At 35.2% G+C, this 18,185-nt stretch overlaps 1 protein-coding gene across 1 annotated transcript; it reads right to left on the bottom strand.

Annotated features, from left to right (window-relative positions):
* Nucleotides 1-1,683: 1,683 nt before the first annotated feature.
* cd81b (CD81 molecule b) lies at nt 1,684-14,934 on the bottom strand. Its single transcript, XM_063004086.1, has 8 exons — nt 14,819-14,934; nt 13,282-13,396; nt 7,846-7,943; nt 5,218-5,292; nt 5,002-5,115; nt 4,770-4,865; nt 2,107-2,190; nt 1,684-1,957 (listed from the first exon to the last, which is right to left on the bottom strand). Exons 1-8 carry the CDS (start codon nt 14,882-14,884, stop codon nt 1,895-1,897), a joined length of 711 nt encoding a protein of 236 aa, XP_062860156.1. The 5' UTR covers nt 14,885-14,934; the 3' UTR covers nt 1,684-1,894.
* Nucleotides 14,935-18,185: the final 3,251 nt, after the last annotated feature.

Raw genomic sequence — 18,185 nt, 5'->3', positions numbered from 1 at the left:
ACTATTTATCCTAAAAAAAAAAAATAGGGGGCTATTCTAAGAAAAAGAATGCTGCATTATTTTTTACGTTATTATTATTACATTTACATTTTCAGCATTTAGCAGACGCTTTTATCCAAAGCGACTTACACAGTGAGCGGAACACGATGAGCAATTGAGGGTTAAGGGCCTTGCTCAGGGACCCAACAGTGGCAACTTGGTGGCGTCGGGGCTTGAACCGGCAACCTTCTGTTTACTAGTCCAGTACCTTAACCACTGAGCTATTACCGTATAGGACTCAGTTCTGTAATACAGGCATAACTAATCGTACATGTCACATAGTGGTGGTAAATTCGGTTCATTTTATGGACTCGGGTTAGTCTGAGTCACTCAGTAATGTGATTCGGTTCACTTGAGTCACTTGTACTGACATCTTGATTGGGATCCAGATCTCACTTGTCTTCCGTGCACTCACAGCCAGGGCCGATCAGAGGACTCATAGGATCCGGGTTAATTGAGATCTCGGACTCGTGATTCCTGATTCAGTACGAAGATTCGAATCCTTAACCGAGGCGATTCAATTATTCTTGTTCTCGGCCAATAAACATCCAAAAATTAATAAAATTGCACGAACTAACTCTGCAGTAAACAAGGAGCAACAACAATTAAATATATTTCAAAAAGTAATTTGGTAAATAATAAGCAGAACGCTGATTAAAAAAAAGCATTAGATGTAATAGTTTCACCGTGACATGTACGATTAGTTCTTATTACAGAATCGAGTTCTATACGGTAATATAACAGGGGACGCGGTGTAACGTTATTATGACTTTGTGCTCCGTCTTCTCTACACTTGTACCTGATTTACACTTTATATGAAGCATGTACACGCACCTCAGCACGTGCACGCGCTCGCTCTTTTATTTCTGGTTGAACTGATAAAAAATGTTGATTTTGGAAAATTAAAATACGACCCGTTTTTCAATTTCTGCTTATTTGTTATTTGATTTTTGATCTTAAAACAAAAAACGAATAACGCCCCGTTTTCTTGTTTTTCAACTTTGGGATTTGAGATGAAAAACGAATTACCAAAGGTACACGGACCCTCTGTGTAGACAACTGGAGCTACTTTGCACACAACCAGTCAAACCATGTGTTTATAGACCTGGCTGTGTTTTTAGGGGCATGATAATGTTAAAAGAAAAATGGAATTTCTCCAAACTGTTGCCACCATGTTAAAAGCATATTATTTCCCTTATCTAACTTTTTATACACCTGTTGGCAATAGATGTGGCAAAAACAGCTAAATTCAATAAATAGGAGGTGTGTCCACATACTTTTGTCCATACAGTGCATCTACAAAGTGTCCCTTAATCATTGAGTCAATGCTATTGTTTAAAAAAAATAGCAATTTATATGCTTAAAAACACATTATATTAAATAAATTTTACAAAAAGATAAATTGCTGTAAATAGTATTTAGGTAATACTAGTCTCAACTTTGTGGAAATATGCATATTGTAAAAGAGAATAGGATTGTTCGCATTATTTATTACATTTTAAAGGTAATATTTGAATTACTTAGAATGAATTTATTTAATTATAGAAATTTTAAAATTTGTATTTAAAGAAGATAAATTTGAGAACACTAAAATAAAATGCTTGGCTTCTTTATGTCAGTAAATCTGAAGAATTTTCACACCACAGACATTATCATTTATTGAATGCCCAAATATTTGATACTAAAATATCAGGTTCAATGTTATGTGTAGAGCATTGCATAAAAAGCATTTGTAGAAAATGCACATATTTAGGATAAAATAGATTTGACTAGTTAAATAAAACACAGTCTAAAGCTTGTGAAACTTAAGATAAGTTTCCTCTTCTGTCACCAACTTGAGCAGAAGTGTCCCTTATTATGCTGGAACAGCAGCACGGATTGCACAGCATAGGACCATGGTAAAAATCATCTCAAAGACCTTTAAGCACAAGGGAGAGACAATAAAGATCATAGTGAGTACACTCCTAAGTTTCATTCCGTTTGAAAGAGAACTTTGATTTGACTGCACACGCTTGCTATATTTCAGATAAAAAATGCATATATATATATATAGATATATATATATACCATTATAGCAGCTATGACAAGTGCAACCATTCCAATCAAATGGAGTCTCTCCGAGAACAGATCTTTCAGCTTTAAATGGCAATCCTGAGAAAGGAAACATAACAATATGTATTTATATTTATAGAACATTATATATGTAACTGTACTTTCAAAGAATCACAGATCTTTTAAAGATCACATGCAACAAACAATAAATTATACAGTAAAATAACACTTATAAATAAGTACTTATTAATAAATAAGTACTTATTAATATGTTTCAGTGCATACAGTTCGTTCAAAAGGTATTGTGTACTTTTGCCGCACTTTACTGTGTTGTAGATTTGATCTTGCATAAATATAAATGGCATTTTTACTCATCAGTCTACACTTAATCACCCATAATTACAAAGTGAAAAAAGCTTTAAGTTTTTCAAAAATTAAACAAAAGGGCGCTCACGTGGAGCAACTGAGCTGAAATCTCGAACTCGTTGGGTCAAATCTCAGCTCTGCTACTGGCAGGCTGGGCGCCTACGCAAACAATGATTGACTCGTTCGCAGGGAGGGTGCCGGAGGGGATTCATCATAACTGATGTAATTACAATCTCTGCTGGCTGATTGATGCTGCCTGCACAGAGTCAAGGGATAATGAGGATCAGGGTGTGACTCTCTGTGCACAAAGCTGGTCCACATATGAACTCGCCTCGAGCAGGTGAAAAGATGCAGTCAATACTGTGCACGGGTGGAAGAGGGCGTGTGTTAGTCACGGCTCTCTTCAGTCAGGAGTGGAGGTCAACATCAGTAGAAAGGAAGCGTTATGTAATCGGATAATTGGATAAGACTAGATTAGAAAGAAAATTAGGAAAAATTGCAAAAAAGATGTGAATAGGAAAAATCAAAAACTAAAATCTATTAATTACAAAACTATTGACTTTTTACTGTGGCACTATAAATTGTGATCATGTGCATTTTGTTTGCTTTAATTGTTCTTGAGATGTGCCTAAAACTCAACAGAAGTCCATCTGTTATAATTTAAATTGACAGGACATAGTTTGACAAGCCATAACCAACTACAATTTACACTGAATTGTCAGGACAAAAACCAACCCATAAAGCCCAAGGAGTTGTATGTGGATTTTTCCTATCAAATTGTGGCAGGTCATTATCATTATAAAACATTATTATTTGTTATTATTTAAGTTTACATGTTCATAGAATCACAGTGGCCTCAGTAATTTTAAAATGAAAAAAAAAAAACTTGTAGGAAAAATGAGGGAACCTATTAGATGGACAACCATCTTTGCAGCAGTTCATAAATCAGGCCTTTGTGGCTGAGGCTGAAGTCTCTAACTAAGGCTGTAAAATAAAAGTTTAAAATTGTAGGTTAAGGTTAAGGCAAACATGAGACAAAAGATTCTCTGCTCTTATGAGACAATAATTTACCTCTTTTAGCAAATTACATCACCTTGTTAATACCATCCCTGGCCAGATATTGTGATGGCAGCATCATTATAGGAAGTGGCTTCTAAGTGGCAGAGACAGGGAGACTGGTAGGAATTGGACAAATGAATGCAGCCAAACATAAAAATGTCCTAAAAGCGTCTTTCAGAGCACACAAACTCAGACTAAGGTGACAGTTTATCTAAGGTGACTCCTTTCTGAATGTCCTTGAGTGGCCCAGCTAGTGCCCAAACATCCATCAGCCCAAATTTTGAAAGCTTGTAGAAATTCAATCTCACAGTTGAGATTGCTGCCAAAGAGCTTCTACAAATTATTTAATAAAAGGTCTAAATACTTTTGTGTATAAGATATTTCAGTTGCTTTTTTTAGCTATTAGGGTGTAGAATTTAAGACAAGTGTTGTACAGTTTATCGCATATTGTTTACTACCTATTGTTCCTTCTGTTTTTAAGTTACCCTTCAACTTTATAATGTGGCTGCTGGCTTACTTATCATTAGTATGAACCTGTCCTGTGATGATTTTAACTTGTTGATTATCGAGACAATTTTCCTGACAGAGATATCTAAGGTGTTTGCTATAGCTCTGTATTTTTTAATGCATTTTACAAAAGAATTTGTAGTTTGCAATTCTGTATTATTGTTAAATAAAAAAAACAAAAACAAAGGTAGTCACATACTTGTCTCATACTTACTATTGTAATTAATACTGGTGACTTTTAACAACATACCTAATACCTAGCAAGAAGGTCCTGGGTTCGATCCCCAAGGTCTGGGTCCTTTTTGTGTGGAGTTTGCATGTTCTCCCCGTGTCTGTGTGGGTTTACTCCGGGTGCTCCGGTTTCCTCCCACAGTCCAAAGACGTGAAAGTGAGGGGAATTGGAGATACTAAATTGTCCATGACTGTGTTTGATATAACCTTGTGTAAACTGACGAACCTTGTGTAATTAGTTACTACCATTCCTGTCATAAATGTAACCAAAGTGTAAAACATGACGTTAAAATCCTAATAAACAAACAAACTTATGTGTGGTCTTCCATTGATGAATCCAGTTTTTTCCCAGTGTTTGCTGCTGGTAGATACTATCACTTCCTGCATTTTGCTTACATTTGTTTGTGCTTATATTAAGCATTAATTAAACAGTACTACTATTAAATAATGTAAAAAAATCTTTGTTAGTTTGCAAAATCATCAGTCATCATGCATTATGTAAGTTGACATTGTACCTGAGAAACAAGTAAGTCCACAGGCTTTTTCGGACAAAGAGATGCCTGGGCAGCCAGAAATAACTCATTATCATCACCTTTACCACAGCACTCAAGCTAAAAAAAAAAAAAAGCACAAATATGAAAGAAAGGTATATCAAAATCATTCTGTAAACTACGAATATCCAAATGGCAAGCTACTAAACATAATAATTATTCAGCTGAGCAAGATCAAGAGAAACATATGACTCACTGTGTCATGAAAAGCTTGAAGAACCTGTGAGGCAGACTGTTTGGTAGGGCTATCTACTGGATCCACAGCTTTCATATAGGCAGTGTCATAAAAGTTGATGAGTTCAGTGGAGATCTGGATGGTAAATAAAAAGTAGGTCATATAACAAAAACAGAATGTGTGGTATGACTGTGTGAAGGGAAAGTGAAGTATAATGTGATGTGTGCTGTTATATACCGTGTCTTTGTTGATGAAACCCCATATACCTGCTGCCACCTCACAGGCGAATAATATAACTAAACACGTGAAAAACTAAATAAAAAGAGGTAAAAGGAGAGAAATATATTATGATAGTCATGAAATAACAACTGAATAAACATCAAGGGCTAATGCAAAAATAAGTCATGGCCAATACAACATAACATATAGTCACAGATAAAAAAAAATTACATGAAAAGCAAGAGTTAAGAATTTTGACATTACAGGAACATTATTTATCATCATTGTGTAGTAAACATTGTACATTTGCCTCCATCAAGAAAAGACCATAGGCCTTAAGATATGGATGGTAAGTATGGTTTAGGCCTCACTGCAGAGAGCAAATTAACCCAAACCCACATTCTGCCTCTTTTATTTGTCACACTAAATCAATCATTTCTTTCGGCTGCTCTTGTTAGGAGGCTCTACAGCAGATCATTTCACGTTTCATATGGCAGTTTTTGTGAAACTAAATGAATTAATAAACAATAGATGATAATACACAAAGGGAATTTGAGTAAAAACACTGACTAGGATAAAGCAGTTGATGTAAATGGAAATAAAATAAAATAAAAAGTATTTATTTGCATTTATTGCCAGTAAAAAGATTAGCAACATGGCTCGGTCACGGAATCATGTACTTCTGCCTTGCTGAATATGGCTGGCACAGGGGGCATTGAAACACAGATGATTTATGTGTCATCTGAGCCTTGTTGAGTGTTACTTTGCTCCAGGTGGACACGACTTGCCCCACACAAATTTGCAAGCTATTTTGTTGGTTGGTTTTCTCAAGAAACCAGCGGTTGTCTGCTAGCGTATGAGGTCAGCACACTTTTATCTCTTTCTGGGAACTCAACCAGTGTCACAAACTTTTTTGGGCATCGTGAGGGAGCCCCTTCTGTTCAAGCAAGTTGCCCCAGAGGTCCTGTGACGGTCCATTAAGCGAGTCCCACATTTGGACCCTCGTTGGACATGGGCTGCACTTCTTTGTGGGGTGGGTTTGGTACTGCTAGTGCATTGCTGTCTCTGGCTTGTTTTGGTTTTCTTTTGTTTTCATCTTTTTCTGAGTACTGGGTTGTTGCAGATGCTTTGAGCTGCTTGTCATCTTGTAACAACCAGTTTTCATTTCTGCACTATCCCTTTTCTATACCTTTCTATCCTTTTGTCTCCACTTTCTTTCTTTCAAAAGACTGGTTATCGTGCATCACATGCTGTAGTTTGGATTTCTTTACAGTTTTGACAAAAGGTCTGTTCTAATCAAAAATTGAAGTGCCAGTATTGTCCACACCATAGGACTTAAAAAAGGTTTCCTGAACGGGTGTTTTTTTTTAGGTGTAAAAGGCATATGAATACATTTAAAAATGTACCAACTTTTTTATTTATTATTTTTTAAATTTCTTAAATTATTTAAGTTGTTCAGCGTAGCAACAACTAGGGCTGGGTATCGCCACTAATCTCCTGGATCGATTCGATTCCGATTCACAAGGTCCCGATTCGATTCCATCTTTGATCTTCGATTTTCAATTCGATTTTCGATTCAATTTCGATTCAACACATTTAGGCATATTTGAGTTACATTAACAGGTTTTGTTTAAATATGTACAGATTGTACAGAGAACGAATGTGATAATTGTACAAATAACACTCATTATTAAAAATATTTGTTTTTACATAAATAAGTAATCCACAACAAAAAACAGTAACATTAAAAAAAAAAAAAATTGTTTTAAAAATTATTATTTTATATGTCTGACACGCTACAACAGTGTATGTGTAATGTAAACATACACCTGGCTGTTGCACAGCTTATGCCAAGTTCACACTACACAACTTTCTGATTTGCCGGGTCGCTGTACAGTTCACACTGCACGACTGATGGGTGATGAGGGGGTTTCACATCTACACCATCTATCACCAGGAGGAATCTCAGATGAGCCTGTCTGGTCTCCCAAACTATGTTTTGTCACAAAAACACACATGAGAAGTGACGAGGGGTTTAATGAAACCACGTCCTAAAATACACTCCAACAAGTAGCGAGCGATCAAAGTTTGTGCGCTGATGAGCAGCGTAATATCAAAGAGAAAAAAATAAAGGAATCTTAGTGGATTTGGCAACACGACCAACAGGGATTGTTCTGAAGTTGGAGGTTAATAAATATTTTGTTTTGTAGAGAACGATAACTATATTACGCCCCTGCTCCACTTGTTTACAACCTCTCCCGTGTGTTTCCCCTCGCTGTTTCCCCTCGCTGTTTCACATTGATTAAGAGCCGAGTTGCTCCCGAGCCGGCAAATCTAGCGCAGACCAGTCGCCGAAAATCAGGGCAGAAATCATGTAGTGTGAACCAGGCATTACTGGAGCTTCTGCCATGCTGAACTGATGTGCAGGTCAGATCTCGTTGCACGAAAAAACAGCGGCTGGTCACGCGAGATTAAAGAAGGTAACAGACTTCCGTGTACACCGTAAAAAGGGGCTCATTTAAAAGATCTATCTCGCGTTTATATGAATCGATATCGGATCATTCAAATAAAGATCGATTCGAATCGAAAAATCGATTTTATAAACCCACCCCTAGCAACAACTGTAACAATTTAGAGTCTACTCACTGTTCCAAGGAGGCACTGAGACTCTTGAATGGCGCCATAACAACCAACAAATCCGACAAACATCATTACAGCTCCAACAGCTATAAGTACATATACACCTACAAAAAGACAAATTATTTTTCAATGTTTATTCATCATTTCTGAGCATGTAATAGATGTATTAAATCTATCCATGTAATAACTTGTATGAAGCAAGCAAGTAGTGGGATGTGCCCCAGTTCTATCCTAAACAGTATCTCTAATTTTCACATCCATTTCAATTATACTGCTCTTTGAAACAATCTCTTCTTTATTTACTCTACATCCTAATTACTAGTCTTTTCTCATTTAGTCTTATCTTCCCACTATTTTTGTTTTAAGAAAACATGGTAGCAACTAAGGGTTGACTTTAAAGCTTCTTAATTATCTGCTTCTCTTCTCCTCACCACAGCTAAAACATGGACACTTTAAAGCAGAATCAGATGTGTTAGTTACAGAGTACTCTACTGAAAAAGGCAGTTGGCATCATAGTCAAAGTAAACAGGGGTGTTCAATCAAACTTTGAAATACTGACCAAGTGGGAGACTTATTTTTCATTAAACAAAGTAAGACTCAATAACTAGCTTTTCATAATAATATTTCAAGGCTTTGCCTTTGTAAATTTTTTAAATCCAAACTAGTCCAACAAAAACTTTATGAAGCACAGAACACAGGCAAAATAACTACCTTTTAAAATTAGTGTTAATTGTGTTTTGTGTATGAGATTAGAGTGGCTGATCCAGTTTTTCGCTTTACATTTATGTGAAAACATCCTCAGTCTCACTGCCTAAAGTCTATTTTTAAAACTGTTCAACCAGCAGCTAGGCAATCCAGTGAACTAAAAATACCCACTGCACATTCTAATTTGTAGAGTAATAAGCATTTGTATGCTTTTTTTGAACTATGCATGTGTGGGCAGTAGAAGCACAAGGCAGGCTTAAAATGATAGGGGGAAGTCTTTCCTTCTTCCCCTGGGTGGGCCAAGTCAACAAACCCACACCTTAAAATCAAGATGTGTTAATGTTATAAAAGAGGCCGAAACTGGATAAGGGGCAATACACAGATGGCATATACATAAATTAAAGGTCACTAACTACAAGTTACAGGCCATAGTAGAAAGACCAGGCTCTAAGACGCCCTTAGCAGTGTAGGGGTACCTAAATATAGGACTGTGTGTGTGCAAGGGTGGAGTCTGAACACACCCTGTGGTTGTTCAGTGGTTGTGGTGGTTCTCTCTGGTCATTTCCAAGTTTTCTGTACTGAAATTTTAGTTTATCCTTTTTTGCATGGACCGTCTGTCATGACTCTCTATTATTAACTATATGCAGGGGGTGATTCTTAACATAGTTACTTCTAGTATTGCTGTAGCAGGCAGTGAAGTATAAAAGTATATCCAAAGCAGCCAAGGCTGCTCACAGGCAGACATGGTAAGTACATAGACATGGTAAAGTTACAAACCGACACAGGTTATTGGATGGCTAATACTTACATATGCCAGTGGATGTAAAGCGGTCCAACAAGAACACTCAAAACATGTTAGGAATAAAAGTTTTTAATTATACTTTTTAATCACTATGGAACTAAGGATACTAACTGTTGCAGTTTGCAGGGATTTTTTCATTCTTGCTTAATACAACACTTCAGCTGCTCAACAGTCCATAGTCACTGTTGTCCGGTTTTCTTTTCATTATGCATTTTTATTAGGAGACAGATCTGGACTGCAGACAGGCCAGTCTACAAAGCCATGTAAAAAGACTTAAACAAGCTCTAAAAACATGTTACTTCACCTTTAGCTTGGGTCTTTACAGCACAGAAAGTTTTAACACTTTGCCCACAGATTACATGTGGCATTTAACAGTTTTGACAAAACCAAATAGTGGGTGCTCACACTGCAGGTACCCAAATCTGTCCCCAAAGATAGAGAATTCTAATGGAATATGAAAAAGTATGTTTCACTGGAGAACAGTCTCTGTAAAAAAAAAGTCATGAATGCATCATTATTATAGGATTTTTTGTATTATTGTTGTATTTGCACTGTTTTGTATTGTCTTGCACTTTTTGTACCGTGTTACACCGTGATCCTAGAGGAACGCTGTTTCGTTTCAATATGTACTTGTATGTAGCTGAAATGACAATAAAACCTCTCTGACTCTGACTCTGACTCTGATCAGCAAAGAGTAACAGTGGTGGCAAGTTAAAAACCTACTTACAAGAGCCAGGAACTTTATAGTTACCAAATAATTTGATAAATGGCTTCCCCTATTCCGCTTGCATTGTGCTGTTTTGGCCCTCTGGGGCATGCCAAACCTTGACCCATCCTTGTTTATAAACAACTGAGCATTTCGTTTATGCTACTTTTACACCTAATTATGGCAGAATCACCTGTTTTAGATTTCCAAATTTCCTGATCTTAAGTTTCCCCAGTTCCAACTTTTGGAATTTGGAACGTGTAACGTGCATCAAATTAGCAATTAGCATATACAGTGTATTTACAAAAATCAGTAAAGTTTACAGGGATTTCAACAATAAATATTAATACATTATATTTTCTGAGAACTACCAGTAAACAACAATTTACACATTACTCTGATATGTTTTTTATTTGCATTTTACTTACTTTTCCAATTTTTGTAGAATTTGGTTTGATATAAACATATAGAATTGGGCTTGATTTTATGCAAGGTAGAACTTAGTTTTAAGCAACAACCTTTACTGAATGTGTTCTGTAGCTGCTGATTAGGAAGGCACAATCTTTAGTAAGAACAAAATGATTTCATCAACAAAAAAATATACTGTATAAGGCAGAAGTATTAAGAACTTTTGACTTTTTGCCCACATTGTTGTGCTGAGTATTTGATTTTGAATGGATATAATTACCAACAGTAGTCTACAGTACACTTAATCACATATTGTGACAAGGTAACAATAGACATAAAACATGTTTTAGAGTTTCTGAAAACAAGTACTGAAATGTCTTATTTAAAAAAGTATTTAGACCCTTTTGCTTTTCAAACTGTGGTTTGCTTTATTTATCCCCAAAATGTGTCAAGAACGTCATGCTTGGAGTTTTCTAAAAAGTGTATAAATGACTTTTACCACATGAGGCAAAAAGACAAAATTGAACTTTTTGAGCAGAATGGCAAGCACTGTGTCTGGCAGAAAACATGCACTGCACATAACCTGGCTATTAACATCCCCTACAGTGAAACAAAGTGGTGGTAGCATTATGCATCAGCGTCAAGAAGACAAATAAGAACTGAGCTAAATGCCACCAAAACCAAGAAAACACTTAGAGAAAACATCATTTAGAGCACACCCAATAGTTTCGCCAAAACAACACAGGTACATGTTTTCCTTTCACAACACAATAAATTGGGCAAAAAGTCAATACTAACTTAATTATATGTGACATGCTGTAAATGAATGTAAACAATTTCCAGTAGTGTGTATATTTTTACCAAATTTATCTACCCATGTATTTATAATGACAACTCAGGTCCAAAGGATGTACGCAGATCCTGTTTCCGTTCTGTCATATGTCATTACAATTTTTTAAACAAGCTTTAATAACCTGATTAAGTACACGCTGACACTGTTAAATACTCACATGTATCTTGAACATAGAGGTAAATGCCATTTGCCTCATTTTATACACACGGAAATGGAACTATGCACACAATGCTGAAAGCTCATGTATCAACATGACTCCAAACTTCTAAACTCTAAGCACAATTTCAAACTGCATCTCACTCATTACCAATTCGTCTCAATCATGTTGCACCTGTGCAAACTAAATTGGAAGAAAACTTTAGTCACTTGTCAAAGTATGAAAGAGCAGTGGTATTGTTACTCCTTCACTTGGTCAGAGTTGCGCTCAAATGAAACAACAATATACTATACTAAGATGGTGTTGATTCAAGATACAATATATCTATCATTTTGGTTCACAGCTGGTTTGCTAACACCCACATTTTGTAGTGATGTACTTTTCACCATATTGCTCATTTCTAAATACTGTACAGGAATTTTCGGCATGGTGGTGGAATGTGTACAAACACAGGCTCCCTGCACAAGTGGCACTACCCCAGACAATGTAGGATGCATGTGACAACAACAAAGATCCTTCATGTCAGGCATTTCCCCCCACTGTTTGGAGAGCATCACGGCTGATATGGATGAGTTCATCTGGCCTGACCAGGTTTAGAGACAGGATGCAGAGTGATCTGTTTCATTGCATTTTGCAGTTTTTTTTTTTTTTTCAATTTAACTGAACAAATATTTCAAATATATCTTTTTTGTTTTGTTTTTGTATCAGTTTTGAGAAAATCAGTGCTTTGTTGCAAAGTTTTTGTCAGTTTCAGTTTTGTGAAGTCGATGGTAAGAAATGAATAGCTGTTTGCAGAATTTAGGTTTAATTTTGGCTTATTGCTTTTGGCAAGGCTTTGATTTCCCTGGGATACAGTGATTATAAATGACTTTGCCATGCAAACACCTTCACCTTTTAAAAAAAAAAGGTTTTTTTGGCTGTATGGGGTTATTGTCTTATTAAAATGTCCAGATGAAGTATTTTGGTTAATGAGGTTAAACTTTCGTCTAGTAGGTCTGAAATATGCACAACCAATTTATTAATAACAAGTTTTCTGTTTCATCTGACAATTGTTCTGGTTTTTACTTATTATTATTTAGTTTATGCTTTTAAACACATACTTTTTGTTTATACATTATATGGACAGATGTATGTGGGCAACTGAAATTGAGCATGGTGGAAATCCCATTCCAAAAGCATGGGCATTGATAAGAGGTTGCCCCCTAAAGCCCCACTGTTCTAAAAAGGTTTTCCACCTTTTCCACCTTTAATAAAATAGAATGCATTTATTTTCTGCTTATCCCAGTCTGTGTTTGGAAGCTGGGGTCAGAGCACAGAGTGGTACAGCCTTGCATGGCAGAGCTCTAATTTGAACCCACAACCTTTGATTGATAGCCCAAAGCTCTACCACTTATCACTCATTAATTATTTGATATACTTGGCTACTCGTTATCTCTGGGTGTCGCTAATACAACTAAACTCAATAATTAAGAGGTGTGTCCACATACTATTGGTCATATAATGTAATTATAATACAGTCAAAATACATCATGTGGAAGTTTATTAAATTAATAAACTAATAAACTAATAAAGCTGAATACTTGTCACCCTACTATAATAATTGTTTGCCCCCACTGCAACAATCAGTTGAATAAATTTGAACGTGTTAGCCTTACCAAGAGATTATTTAAATATGTCAAAATTTCATATAAGATTTGTAAATACAGAGTATATTATTATATATCCAGTAAATTATCATAAAATAATTAAAAAACATTATATAAAAATCTTAGTAAAGTTTTAAGATCACTTCATAAGCCCTTAAAACTTACTGATATAGAAGGTTCCTGGAGCTTGGCTTCCTTCAAACTGAACCATCAGCAGGTTGCTTGTCTGAGTGTCTGCACGTAGCCATACTGCTATACCTAATATAACACCACCAGCCAACTATAGAAGAAAAGGAAAAGACAAATAACATTACTAAGCATTTCCTTAAAATCACAGCAATGTGATTGTTTCTCTGTGAAACCATTTGCTACAATGTGCTATCATTTACAAATAATAAGTTTGTTGCAATTTATAATAAGGGAGTTTAAGCAGTAGGCAAGAAATGAGTATTTTGGTATTTCATGTTATTTACTAGATTGGGGTGAAAAGGAAACTATTGTGTTGTTTATAGTTTACTTGTAGACATCTCAATTCATAAGGATTAGGATCTCAAAACTCTAGTAAGAACAAGAAGGAAGCTGCCTACAGATATTTTTGGTGGTGCACTCTGACAGTCAGTGTCACACAATAGAAGGAAGTTCTACATAATTCATAGACAATAGTTTTGCACATATTTAGATTAGGTCCAAAACTACTCACAAGAAATTGCATTTGTTTGTTGCTGGGGTGACACCATTAAGAGTACATCTTTTGTACATTCAGTTTGTTAATTTCTGAATATAAATGACATGTACTGTACCTGAATCCTATTTAATGTACAAAATACAATGTGTATCTTATATTACTTTTATATTCTTTCCCATGTTAAAAGATACAAATTAGTTAAAGTTATCTTTCCTGCAAACAGAAAAGGTACATTTAATACTTCCATTTTGTTAGAGTGCAGCTGAGGCTTTAAAATAACTGTTAAGTGTGTGTATAATATTTGTAGACATGCAATCTTGAGGTCTGAATACATTAATGAATAAATCCACTTTCCTTACTTAATTTTTAATCATTTTGGTTTATGCTGGTTCTGGATATTAACTAACATATTCCAGTGATGTATCTGCTCTACACATCACAACTTACTATACAATTCTGTAAAGCAAGATATACAAGTATCATGTGTATTGGTGAGAGAAAATTGCATGCAGAGTTTCCAATTGCATGTAAATAAATCTTTTTGGTTAGTCCTGCAGACCATAAGAACCAGATTATTTAAAATGACTTAGAAAGCCAGTCATACTTTATATAAACATTTTGCTTTAAAGTCTAAATACTAAAAAGTAATATTTTTGTTTAATAACGTATGTAGCTTTTATAGTTGAGATTGTGAAAAATATAATTACAAAAAGCCTTTTTGAGGTTCTAGATCTCAGGAATGTTTTAATGTTTTTAATTTTTCTTTACGTAAAGCACTTTGAATTGCCACTGTGTATAAATGGTGCTATACTTGCCCAGTTCTCCATAGGGGGTCTATGTTTGCCTGTATGGTTTATACTTTTTATTAATAGATTACTTACTAACCTTTTTATATTAATAGGTCGTTTACTAATTATTATTTGGATGAATGGTTAATATAAAAATACATAAGTAATACTAATTTGATTACTAGATTCGTCTCCTGCGGCGCATGAATTAATTAATAAATAAACTCACCCAAAAAATGAAGTTGAGAAGAAACAGGGTGTACTTAATGCACTGTGAGCATCCCGTGAGAACCATCGTGGAAGTAAAATGCAGGCTGGGATGTAACAGCGCGATGAAGCGATGCTGCCGCTACTGCTGCAGTTCTGAATAGAAACTGAAGACGCGTTCAGAAGTGTTTGACGTTACAATAGGTTGGTGTGTGTGTTAAAGAGGCGAACAGAACCGCGAGTAGCGCATTAAACGCCTAAAAATAGATCATAAACCTGCCCACTCTTTGATCAGAAACTACACAAGTTAGGACGTTCTATGATTAAAAACGATTTGTTTGAAACATAGGAACACCCTACTCGTATTTTTCTCCCAATGTCTTATTATAGATGAATGCTAAATCGTATTAAGTTGAACATAACAGTGCATGTGTGGAGAATGATGAACAGGGGTGCGTTTCCCCAAAACGTTCGTAACGCCAAGTTCTTCATAACCTCGTACTAAAGAACATTCTTAAATTTACGAGTGTTTCCTGAAACCCTTCGTAACTAACGTAGTAGTATCGTTCGTAAATTACGAGTAGTGTGACCCATTCGTAACTCACTAAGTACTTCGTAACTGGAAGTTTGCGTGCACTAAAACGATAAATGCAGCTAATTTGCGTTTAAAAAAATCACAGACGTACTGGTTCTATGAACGGCAACAGAACCATTGTAAAAATAAAAAATAATAAACATGAATTTAATAATTTAATCGTTTTATTAACGTAAAAAAATCATATAATGTTTTTAAGTACATTTGAGTTCATTTGTTGGTGTACACATTTAAATAAAATAAATTATTAATAATAATAATAAATATTTTTTTCAGTGTTATAGTAGCAGTAGTAGTAAATCAGTGAATGTATTCTTTTGCGAAGTACAGACAACAAAATGGCCTACTAAGCTTGTTATCACTTAACCAACAAATTGACTGATTAATTATTTGCTCAAATAAGTAACCTGCACTCTAAAAAATAAAACATTGGGTCAACAAAAAAAATTAAGGCAACGTTTTGCATTAGTCTTTTTGAGTTATGCCAATTGCTCGTAGAATTACGCTGATCCAACACAGTATTTTAAATTACACAAACTTAATAACTGTCAACATGAACAGATATTTTTAAGCTGATGTTATTTAAAAATGCTTTTTACTGAATTATGGAAAGCTAATCCACCAAACCTATAATATTTTGTTGGATTAACGTAATTCTATGAGCAGTTGGCATAACTCAAAAAGACTAATGCAAAATGTTGCCTTGATTTTTTTTGTTGACCCAATGTTTTATTTAATATTCATTTAACTTAAAAGTTGTTAATATTAAATAAAACATTGGGTCAACAAAAAAAATTAAGGCAACATTTTGCATTAGTCTTTTTGAGTTATGCCAACTGCTCGTAAAATTAAGTTGATCCAACATCCTGTAGCCTAATATCTCTAAACATTAATTTGAATGTTTGTTAGCATTGCACTGAATCTGCTGAATGTAAAACAATTTAAACAATGATACAAGAACATGGAAACATGAATTATTACCAAAAATCATTTATTACAGAACACATCTACTTTTAACAAATCCCATTAGTGGACAACAATAAAAACTATGAAAAAACAAATTCCACATATCAGTATTTGAAAAATGATATGCATTAAACAAATGAGTAATAATTATTGTTTAGTTTATTTTTTACCTAGAATGCAAACATGTAATAATTAGCTAGCTAACCTTAGCATAGTTGTTGGCTACTTTTGCTACACAAACATCGCAAAATAGACTAGACAAAAAAATACGTTTTTAATAGCTCACCAGGGAAATTTTATGTCAATGGAAATATTTTAATCCATGAAAAAGTCAAGTTTTACTCAGTTTATAACACCAAAGGGTGTGTCGGTCTATGCCAGGCTGAAGAAAAGCTGGCCAGCTAGCTAGCTAATTTGCATAGCACTCAAACTCTCTCTTTCCCGCTCTCTCGCTCTTGTAGTCTGTGCCTACCGACCTTCACCTGCAAAGCGGGCAAATTATTCAAATCACAAAAGTGAAATCTGTAGATATATAGGTCCAAAAATGTTTGTAACGGTTAGAACGCTCACCTTGCTTGTAAAAAACTCACTCCACAATGAAGAAAGCGCACCTTGAGAACACAGACCGTTTCTGTCCGTGTGGGCGGGGCGAATTCAAACTACTGAGAAAATTAAGTCGTACAATGTATGTATTTTAAGTTGCTAGAAGCTAAATTTTGTTCTTTATTGTTTAACCAAATATCTTAAGTTCAGGTGATTCATTATAGTGTGTTGAAACAACACTTATAATTTGTGCGTTATCAGAACTCAATAAAATAACAACTGCAGATAAAAAATTGTGTAATATAATGTAACTTGATTTTTTATCATACAGCAGTGAATATATTTAAGTATTGGCTAAAGGCCATCTGAATTACTTTTTAGAGTGTGGAGTAAGGCTAGTACAAAGCACTTGTGTTACCCAGAGTAAAGCTAGTGCATAGTACTATGTGATGAACATGGCAGCTCTGCAAAGAATATTATTTCTTAATCAGAGATGCCATTTAAGACGACATCGATGTAATCCAAGAGTTCGTCTGAATGCAGCTCATCGTTTAAATATAAACCCATCTTCCTGATGATGTGCTGTGTGACAGATACTGACTTTCTAGGGGTGAAATCATGACTCTACTTGGCCTAGTGCAAGAGGAAAAATTTTGCCCTTAGCCCAACCATACAGAGTACCTTCTCACTCCTGTGTTGATTCCCCAAACCAAGGCTGTGGAGAATTACAACATGGCACACAGCAGAACACGCAGTATTTTCGAAAGAGCTTTGGGCATTTGGAAAATGCTTTTTTGGTGCCTACACAAATCATCAGGGGGGCTTAGGTGTTCACCAGAACACAGCTGTACCATCATTGCTGTATGTGCTATGCTGCACAACATTGCAATTCATGCTGGTATAAGCCTTCCTGATGAGGAAAATGAGGAAGATGAAGAGGATTAGGAGAGAGAAGTCAACATTCCTGTTTCTGCCGAATTACCAGAAGAGACAAGAGGACAAGAGGACACGAAGGCAAATAATAAACAATGTTTTTGCCTAAAGTTTATAAACAAATATTTGGATAAGTGAGCATTGTTTAAGTTGTTGTTAAAAAAAAATTATAAAGACACCAATGCATTTTAAGGGTGCAAGTTGGCAGTAAACTTTATTTGTGCTCACCAATTGCAAGAAAAATAATAAATATGCATTGAAAAAAAAATTGGCCTTGAATATTTTTATCTCTTACACAGTCTGTAGAAGTCTGTTGTACTGGGGTCTGGAAAGAAAATGTTAAAGTAAATTA

The sequence above is a fragment of the Trichomycterus rosablanca genome, chromosome 11 (genome assembly GCF_030014385.1).
Source record: "Trichomycterus rosablanca isolate fTriRos1 chromosome 11, fTriRos1.hap1, whole genome shotgun sequence".
Classification (NCBI taxonomy): Eukaryota; Metazoa; Chordata; class Actinopteri; order Siluriformes; family Trichomycteridae; genus Trichomycterus; species Trichomycterus rosablanca.
The sequence above is the reverse complement of the archived record's forward strand: the minus strand, read 5'-3'. Positions and strand labels throughout refer to the sequence as shown.